We start from the raw sequence: 10,343 nt of genomic DNA on the forward strand, positions 1-10,343 counted from the left end.
AGCATTCTACAAGGGCAGGCTTAGCAGCAGCATTTAGCTATTCACTACAGCTGGCCAACAACCAGACTTTGCTCTCTGTCAGCCCAACGGCACAGACTGCGCTTAAAGTGGCAAGTGCCCCATCTATAGGAAGACTCCTGCAGCCCCCATCCCACCATAAGACACTTGCTGTGTTATCGCGCATAAGAAACAAGACTGCAAAGACCCGGAGCTCAAAATTAGGAATCCAAAATGCAAGCTTTAGGCTGAAGGAGGCGGTATGCAGCCGGGGTGGATCTGCATATCAGAGAAAGGAATAACTCAAAACAACAGAAAACTCCAGGACTTATTTTCAGAAGTAAGGTGACCCTGGCTCAGTGGCTGAGCATCTGCCTTAAATGCACCTGCCCAAGTAAGGCTGGGAGAGACTCCTGTCTGAACTTTGGAAAGCTGCTGTCAATCAGTGTTGAACAGACCAAGCTGAGCTGACCACTCAAATAGAAGGCAGTGTTCCTATGGCCTCCTCATAGTACCCTAAACACGTGTCTAGTTTGCACAAGCAGGAGAATAAGACGAAGAACCTGAATCTGGGTTGCTCAAAGTGCCATGCGTTCTGTCACACAGCACAGAAAGCTATGTGTTATGTACTGAAGTTCTCACCCTGGGCCAGCAGGGGGCTACTGTAGATAGTTTTCACTCAGGTCCACATATGCAAATAAGGGATTGAAAGTGACCTTCAGTGACTGGATAGTTACAGAACGTTGTTACAGTTGCGTTGTACTGGAGCGCTATATAAGTAGGCTGGCTGAACCCTTCAGTTCAGTTCTGTTCTGGCCTGTGAATAAATAAGAGCTGTTTGAAGAATCACTGTGTCGTCTGATATGTTCACCCACAACTTAACACTATACCTAAAAAAAACACTCTGGAGAGAAAGCTAGCAGGAAGGGTCTAGCCTAGCTAAGCTAAACCCTTCCACCTGGCATGACAGTTTTCTATGTGTGGCAAGGTTGGGGTGGGGGTAAAATATAATCCTGGGAGTCATGGGAGTCCCTGAATGTAGTTCTAAGTCAGGGGTAGGCAACCTAAGGCCCATGGGCCAGATGCGGCCCAATCGCCTTCGCAATCCGGCCCGTGCATGGACCGGGAGTCAGCATGTTTTTACATGAGTAGAATGTGTCCTTTTATTTAAAATGCATCTCTGTGTTATTTGTGGGGCCTGCCTGGTGTTTTTACATGAGTAGAATGTGTGCTTTTATTTAAAACGCATCTCTGAGTTATTTATGGGGCACAGGAATTCGTTCACTTCCTCCCCAAAAATACAGTCCAGCCCACCACATGCTCTGAGGGACGGTGGACCGGCCCATGGCTGAAAAAGGTTGCTAAACCCTGTTCTAAGTGATCCAATTGAGATACGGGTTCACTGACTCATCTTCCATTTGTGAGAACTAGGCCACAGCGATGCAATAAAAATTGCTCTCATGCCTCCATATCCTCCTTCCCGTTCTATGCCCTTTCCATTTGGGACAATTTCAGCTTTTCGCCTATCATGTCTCTTCAGCTACAAATGTCATCTCTATCCTGCTGTCCTGGGGCAAAAGGGCAGCTTGCAACCTTTACCGTTGCCATTTCATTAAAACAACAGTATAAAACTATCAACCAAGGAGACAGCACCTGCAGTTTAAAGTCAAGCATAAAAATGTTATCTGCCACATACAGGTGACTCTCAACTTGCAGAGAGGTTGCGTTCCAGCGATAAAGCCAAAATGGTGTATAGTCAAAACATACCGGGTGCAATGGCAGGTGGGATTCCCCAAATTTATTTCCCCCTGGATGCCCAGCTCCTTTTAAAATTAAATAACTTTTTTTTTTGCCTAGCACGTAAAGTTGAACGTACACAAGTTGAATGTGTATGAACCGTGAGTTACTTGTATGCAGCAAAAGCCTGCTGGAATAAAACAGTCTTTATTAATCAATGGGAAACAGGGAAGGAGCAGCCAACCTTTCTTAAAGGGGAAAGGGGTTCCATACTCTGGGGCGCAGCCAAACTATATTTTCTCTCACCATATAAACGTTTGCAAACCTGGTGCTCTCCAGATGTTCTGGGTTACAATTCCCATTGTTCCCAAACATTGGTTGTCCTGGCTGAGGTTGATAGGAGTTGTATTCCAAAACATCCTACTCTATAGGACACATTAACTATAACTGCTGGAAATGTGGCAAATGCCAACTGTCGTTCAAGGTGGGAAAGGCGACGAATTTTGCAAGGGCTCGAAAATGCATTTCCCCATTTTCCAGACTATACAAGTCACCTGCAAGCGACTTTTCAGATGGTCACAAAACTTGCATTCCTCAATAGGTGCACATTTCCCTGTTAAGATACGCAAAAGAGAACAAGCGCGCCTTACAGGTCTGGCCCACTGTTTGCAGATCGCGGCCGTTCCCTCTGTATTTAATATGTGCTACATGAATATTAATAAAATATAGATTAAAAAAAGCTACCACACTGCAAATAGCTGTGGAAAGCATTTCAAGGGAAGGGAGAGGGTGGAACGAATCCCCAAATCAAACGGGATGGAAGTTTTCCAGTTCCTGAAGATTGCTGCCCGGCTAGTTAAGCTTGACCAATATCGGACAGTGGGGGCGTCAAGGGGGAGGCTAGCAGAGCCAAGAAAAACCCTTCCCTCCCAGCCGCCTTCCTTTTGCAATCGAGATTGGCACCACCACCTTCAGGTGCTTGGCTGAAGCCAGCAATGTCTCTTCCTCATTATTAGCTGTGATCTTTTATTAGCTGTCGGAGACTGGTGCTGGCTCCTCCAGGCAAGCTCCCTGCCATGGCAAACAGAAGCAGATCCCAAACACATGTACATGTCTGCGTGTAACCCTTTCTTGCTGCAGCAAAATATCTGCAAGCTGACGGATCGGCAACTTGGGACATCCGGGGGAGTGGGGACAGGGACCACACCAAAATTGACAAAAGAGCGTGTGCACATGTTCACCCTCCTCAACTGAGTGAGCTGAGAGACACACATCTGGCAAAGGAGGCTCTTCTCTACCAAAAATAAAATAAAATAAAAATCAGGCCGCAATATATTGGCTTGGCTTCTAAGCTGCTGCAGGAGCCTTTTGCCGTGTTAGCTGCAAGCAGTTCTCTGGAATTTGTCCCAGATGAGCCAGGCAAGCTCAGGGGAACCATTTAGACTTAAAACTGAGTCAGGGGCTTAGCAAGAGAACCTGCTGTCCATCCCCAGGACATGGGAAGCAAGGAGAGAAGGGCTGCCTTTGTGTGTGGCAGTGCCCGTTCCTCAAGTAACTGTGCATCTGGCACAAGGGGCAAGTCTTTTTACACACACGGCACATTTATGTAGGGGGGGCGGTTTGGATGCCTGTACAGAACCCCTAATTATTTCCCCCCATCCTTTCATTACAGAAGGAAGCCCAGGTGGCTGAGTCTACACAGGAGACAGATTTATTAAAAGCCTCCGCAACTTGCAACTTTGGCTCCCCACATGGGTGCAAAATTGCATCCTTTCAAAGCAGGCTCGAGCACTGAAAGACAGGGAGCCACAGTACCAGGATCTGGGGGACAGAACCGAGCAGGGAAGTGTAAATTTTGGGAATCCCCAAAAGAAGATCCGCTCTGGAAAATGCGCACACAATATCAATCCCTCGTGTTCTGGGCGGATTAAGCTTTCATCTTGGTTGTTCTGTCCTGTCCCATTAATGCAATTTCACTGCCTTGACCTGTTCAGAAAGACTTCAAACCCCCCAAACCAACCACTTTTCAATCCATACTGATGGGTGTGAGAGGTTCGGGAGGCTGGAGTAAGTGGTGGAACTTATTCTGGAGTACAATTCTGCACATTTGTGTATAGGGTGTAAATACCAATCAGAATCGATATTGCTGCATGGGAGGGTTCTACTTCTTCCACTTCCGACTGTACTTAAATACACAAACTCACACATAAAGCGTCACAACCGTGAACTCCGCATTAATCTGGAGTACCCACCGCTTCCTATTAATCACAGGACATTCACACTCAATAACCCTTACGGCGCAATTGTTACGGGTGCCTATTCAGCAAATCCCGCCGGTTTCAGTGCAACTTACTCTCATGTATGGGACTGCTACATACTTGCGGGGCTTGCGTTTGAGTAGGCACGTGTAGGATTGCACTCCTTCATATTATTATTACTATTATTATCCTAATTATTCTGACTTCGAGGCCAACAGAGCAATTAAAGGGTATTGCGATTCCATTTTAAGCGTTGTCGCCTCTGCGAGGGTGTTCGGCGCGCACTAAATCCTCTTGCCCGCGCAACTCCCCATCCCTAGCCGTTCAGACGTTCCTGACTGCAGCCGCGCTTTGCTTTTACACGCGGGAATCCGCTTTACCCCTTGGCGCTCCACGGGCGCAACGGTGCCGCGGCTAACCCAGCTCCCTGGAGACCATCAGCAGGGCATAACCGAGGGAGCCGCGAGTCTCCACGCTCCAAAGCGGCAGTCAGGAACCCCAGGCGCAGATGCAAGCTCAAACCCACGCGCCCATTAAAAAATAAAAACATCGCGCGACTGCTTACCTACGAAGAGCCCCACGAGCCACCAGGAGCCGAGCATGGCCAGGTCCAAGTCCCACGCGGCGGTGCCTTTGCAACAACCTGTCCCGGAAACAGCCGGGGAGGAAAAAACCAAAGCGCGCACGGAGAGGAGGCAACTCCGGTGATGTTTTGCTCAGCGCGCACCGCCTGTGCCGGGGAATCCCCGGGGATCCATGTGCTGCTGAGAAGCGAAAGTCCCGGGCAGGCGAGGAGAGGCAGCCCACGGGCAAAGGAGGCCCCGACTGGCTGGGTTTGGCGGCGGCGGCGGTGGCTGCTTCAGAGATCGAGAGAGAAACACGCCGCGCTCTTCTCTCCTCCTGCTGCTCCCCTTGCAGCGCACGGCGCGTTCGCTTCTTCGGAGCCGCAGCGCCTGGCTGCCGATAGTTTTAAGGCAGTTCGGCAGATCCCAGGTTAGCCGGCCAGAAGAGGTGGAGACTGGGGAGGTGGTTGGGGGGGGCGAGGGAGGGACGGGCGGAGAGGGGTGTCCCCACGTCCCTCCACGCACATTTCGGTCACGCCCAGCCCTGGCCGAGTCCCTCCGCCGACTTCCCCACCCCCAGCAGAAATTATTTGCGGTCTGCCCCCACGCCACCATTCACAGACCAAAATCGCTTTCAAAGAGGATTAGAGGAGAAATTCGTGGAAGGCGAGGGCTGCTGGCCACGATGGCTTTGCGCACTGTCAGCGGCCGGTTGTTTTATTTTATTTTTGATAATTACATTTATAGCCCAGCTTTCCCCCCAAAGAGCTCAAAGATAAGTGAGCTTGGTAATATGGGGCCCTGAGCAAGGACAAAATTTGGCGCCCCTCCCCACTAAATATTTCTTATTTTCACAAAAATTCCCTTTTTTTGCACGATGGCTCTCAGTTGGTATCCATATAAATATGTTAAAGGGACCCCTGACCATTAGGTACAGTCATGGCCGACTCTGGGGTTGCAGTGCTCATCTTGCTTTATTGGCCGAGGGAGCCGGCGTACAGCTTCCGGGTCATGTAGCCAGCATGACTAAGTCGCTTCTGGCAAACCAGAGCACTGCACGGAAACACTGTTTACCTTCCCGCCGGAGCAGTACCTATTTATCTACTTGCACTTTGACGTGCTTTTGAACTGCTAGGTTGGCAGGAGCAGGGACCGAGCAACAGGAGCTCACCCCACTGCGGGGATTTGAACCGCCGACCTTCTGATCGGCAAGTCCTAGGCTCTGTGGTTCAACCCACAGCGCCATTATTATTACTATTTTGCGCGCTGCCACTCAAATTCAGTTTCCTCACTGCCATAGCTTTGGGCACAGAGCAAAATCAGGCCTCTGCGCTCACTTCCAGATCACTTCTTTATTGAGCGTTCATCCCGATTTGTTTGCAGGACAGTTAGGTGGTGTTCCAGTGCATTTCCCTGTCACTTTCCTTACAGTAAAAAGTCTGATCTTTTGGAGATTCAGGTTTCTTGAGCAAGAACCTCCCAGTCAACTATTGATGGTGCAACCTGCATTTGCAGGTATGTGATTGAATCCCACCTGCCTCACCTGAATGAGGCAAGAGGGGTATCAACTGTGACCTCACTCAGTGGCTGTTGGAACGTAAGGAACAGGCTTCGCCATCAAGGAAAGCCTTTGCAACCTTGATAGCCAGTGCCAAGTGCAAAGCACTCTAATACATATTTTGGTGCCCAAGGCAAATAAACCAACCAGTCCCGTGTGTACCCGAAGCAAAAATATAATGAGGAACTGTTTGTGTTCTTTGTAGCTCTTTAGAAGTGCCCAAAATATATTGCCTGTAGCAGCTGCCTCCCTCTGCCTGATGGGGCAAGTCCCTGGCATGTGTATGATTTCAGCATCCATTGGGCGGCGTGCCACAGACACTCTGTGTGCTAAGAGTTGAATTCTGCACAAGATGATAAGGTCTGAGGGGGACAGCATCTATATCTATGTGTTCCCTGATACCACCATCTTTCTAACCAGGGGACTGTGCAAGCGGAGCTTTAAAAACGGGGCAGATATTGCAAGGATTTGCAGGAGAGCCGCCACCGCCGATAGAGCTGCTGGCACTGTTTTTGTGCCCTCTGGGCTGAAAACAAGCAGGCTCCAGGGTCGTGTGAATCAGCCCTCGTGAGTGTTGAGGCAAGCGATGCTGTGAGTTTGCCCAAGGGAAGGGCTTTTCAGCTGAGCATCACCCTAGCCAAGTGGCATGCCCTTTGGGCTTGGAAACCAGCCATCTCTCAACTGCCAAGAAAACAACCTCCCCTCCTGCTTCACTTTCCTGCCATTGCATGCCTTTCCCACCAAGGCTGTTTTGAGAGACCCACTATTCAATAGTTTCGTATCTCCCAGAAGGAGCGTTTCTGCAGCCAGCTGGGGCCTGAGGACAATAAGCGAGAAGTGGTGTTTTCTGCCAGGGACATAAGCCTTAGACAAGAGTTTTCCTTAATATATTAATTAGTGTTTTGGAGGAGATGTTGTGGTTTGTTTGTGTTTCCAGGGAACTGGGGCAAGTGGAGCCTGGTATCTGCCAGTCTCCCCCCCTTAAAAATATTTTTTTTCTGAAAGCAACAGCTTCCTGAAGCTATAGGAGATGGGGACATCTGGGCAAATATGCTGTTTATTAGCCAAGTAGCATGACGACCGCTTCTATAACAGGCTGCATACTTATTTATCAGACAGTATTGGTAGTTATCGCTAGCCAACCCTTTAAATGCACACTAGTCAAGATGAGTTAATGTAGATTACTAGTTTTGGGTGGGTGAGGGAGGAATGAAGGAAATCAAACCCACAACAAAAACTTCATGGGGGAAAACAACTAAGTTGGGGTGTGTGCAATTCTATAAAATAACATGCATCTTCAAAGGTAGAACACAAAATTTATGGCCACAAGTATTGTATTTTTAAAAAAGTGATGCATCACTGGAATGAACAAACCTAAAACCTTTTGTACATAACAAACATTATGCACATTTATGTGTCTGCCCGTGAGCAAGCACACGTTATGTAGCATTTTAAACTATACATTGGTCTCCTCCTGTGATCTAGGATCATGGTCATCACAATTTCAAATGTGCATATATTGAAAACAATTTCCTATTTCTCAGCCTGCTGCTTTACTGTATGTGTAACTTACTCTAAGCTTCCAGCCTTTATTCCTTATATTGCCTCCACCATCTCTATTGTAAGCTCGCTTTATCTGTAGATAAAGGGGGGGGGTCTACTCATTCGGCATCTCACCACCAGTTCCTTTGATTCTTTGATATCTTAATGCCTCATTACCCCCAGGCTATCACCTAATGCAGGAAGCTAGTCCTGGCTTAATAAGCTGTTGACACGTGCTGATTCCAGATGATTAGAAGTGTCTAATACACAGTTTAAATACCCACAGGTCTAGCACATTTTTAACACTCTAAGCATTAGTTAAATTCTGTCACGAGCTAGATCCAGGAATCTCGAGGAAAGTTATGACAGGATTCACTTCTTAGGCTCTCTCATTGTGCTTCGTTCCTGGTTAATGTCTGCAGTGTGGTATAGACCACAAAGGAGAAATCATGCGCACATTTCTAGCCAACGTTTTGTGATTTTATGTTTGAATCATATATCTGCAGTAAGCGCAAACAAATTTGTGTGCCTATACGAAAAAGCCCTTAGAGTTCTAGCATGGAAGGTACAGATGTATTACACTTTTGCATAACTGGGCAGTGTTTTTTCCATCAAAAGAAGCAAAATCTTAACATCAGCTCCGACCAGCTTAACCCCAAATGCTGTAACCTTTCCTCATGGGGCAGTTGCTCTGTCTCCTTGATCACTTTGGCTGCCCTTTTAAGGGGTTGAAGTCCAAAACAGCTCCAAAAATGGTGACGGCTGTTCCGTCGGGACCTGGTGTGCAACACAGCAGCCCTGTAACTCTGGCAGGAACAGAGCACTCAGCATCAGCAGATCTCCTTAAATTTATTCAAAATATCCCCAACAAAATATGCACAGTGTTCTCGGCTTGGGCCCACTGCACCTGGGACAGGATCCAGCCCAGGCTCTGTTTCTCCTCTTACAAATCTCAAACCGGGCGTTGTTGTGCAACAACGGCGAACAAATAAACATGCTGAGAAGCTTGGTAAGCCCCACCATGGTGGCTGGCTGGAAATATGAACAGTATTGGGGGAAGCTAATGTATTCCAGAGGCATTTGGGCATTATATGTTTTCTTACTTCCAGTTGGACTGCTTTGACCTTGGCGTTGGGTAGGCAATTCTAGGCAACTCTCGCATGACCTCGTCTGCCAACATATTATCACTGAGCTGAATCGAGGCTGGCGCTTGAACGGGAGATGTGTGGAGAATCCCCCTTTGGCCTCCTCCAAAACCCTCTATTACTACCTGACGCCACTTTTGATGGACAAATTGAACTGAACAGAAATTCAGAGCTTGCTTTCTCCCTTTCTTTCCTCTCTGCCAAGACAGCCTCGTTTAAAAGATAGCTGATTGATAGATTGACTGTCACCGACTAGAAGCATGGTGCTAAACAGGTCCCTGTGTTGCTGCTTTTTAATCATAAAAAAAGAAATGGAAAAGATCTCTAGGGAAAGAGGAATAAATGCATTTCCTCATTTATATCTCATATTGGCAATGAGCAAGAAACAAAATGTTGACGAAAGGGTGAATGTGGAGCAATTTTCCACTGTTCAAATAAAGGAAAACAGCTAGTGTCATAATTCATACCCGACGTTTTCTGCTGGAGAGAAGAGGGGCGGATGCCAAAATATAATGACTTTGATAGTTTAATACTCATTCGGCTGCCTAAGCTACAGGCTGAGTTTAATGGGGCTTTTGAAGCAGAAAAATAGGCAGACATCTGTATGTGAAAAATCGATTTGGACATGCTATAAAACGAAGCATTTTGTTGAAAATTATCCGCCTCTTGACTGGGTATCCTGGATTTGCTATTAAAAAATTATTCAGCACCTTAAGGTTACAACCCTAAGCTAAGGTACTAGAAAGTAAGTCCTGTGGGACTTGGCAGGATTTACTTCTAGGTAAACATGCTGAGGATCACTTGGTGGAAAATAATTTTGCACTTCTTGGAAATTTGTGTGGAGAGGAAAAAACCTGTATTTTTGGTCTTTTGCTCTCACAGAAACTTAGTGAGGTAGATATATTTATTTCAGGGGGGCTGTCTATGTGGCAAACGCTCTTCCTTGCCACAGAAAGTTTGGTAAGAATGCTGAAAATTATTTTGTTGTTGTTGTTTAGTCATTTAGTTGTGTCCGACTCTTCGTGACCCCATGGACCAGAGCACGCCAGGCACTCCTATCTTCCACTGCCTCCCTCAGTTTGGTCAAACTCATGCTGGTAGCTTTGAGAACACTGTCCAACCATCTCGTCCTCTGTCGTCCCCTTCTCCTTGTGCCCTCCATCTTTCCCAACATCAGGGTCTTTTTCAGGGAGTCTTCTCTTCTCAGGAGGTGGCCAAAGTATTGGAGCCTCAGCTTCACGATCTGTCCTTCCAGTGAGCACTCAGGGCTGATTTCCTTCGGAATGGATAGGTTTGATCTTCTTGCAGTCCATGGGACTCTCAAGAGTCTCCTCCAGCACCATAACCCAAAAGCATCAATTCTTTGGTGATCAGCTTTCTTTATGGTCCAGCTTTCACTTCCATACATCGCTACTGGGAAAACCATAGCTTTTACTATACGGACCTTTGTTGGCAAGGTGATGTCTCTACTTTTTAAGATGCTGTCTAGGTTTGTCATTGCTTTTCTCCCAAGAAGCAGGCATCTTTTAATTTCGTGGCTGCT

The 10,343-nt window shown here is 47.3% G+C and overlaps 1 protein-coding gene and 1 long non-coding RNA gene across 2 annotated transcripts in view; one reads left to right on the forward strand and one right to left on the reverse strand.

Moving 5' to 3' along the window:
* APCDD1L (APC down-regulated 1 like) overlaps positions 1-5,012 on the reverse strand; it is a 44,454-nt gene extending 39,442 nt beyond the window's left edge. The window contains exon 1 of the mRNA XM_083618826.1: positions 4,558-5,012. Within this exon, the coding sequence (XP_083474952.1) occupies positions 4,558-4,594 (37 nt within the window). The 5' untranslated portion in view covers positions 4,595-5,012. The remainder of the gene's footprint in view (positions 1-4,557) is intronic.
* A 91-nt stretch (positions 5,013-5,103) lies between these two features.
* On the forward strand, positions 5,104-7,260 carry LOC310764910. The gene is made up of 3 exons (XR_014549347.1): positions 5,104-5,334; positions 5,987-6,070; positions 6,534-7,260. It is a non-coding gene; the product is annotated as an uncharacterized lncRNA (long non-coding RNA).
* Positions 7,261-10,343: the final 3,083 nt, after the last annotated feature.

Source organism: Podarcis filfolensis (genome assembly GCF_964270895.1).
Source record: "Podarcis filfolensis genome assembly, chromosome: 6".
Taxonomy (NCBI): domain Eukaryota; kingdom Metazoa; phylum Chordata; class Lepidosauria; order Squamata; family Lacertidae; genus Podarcis; species Podarcis filfolensis.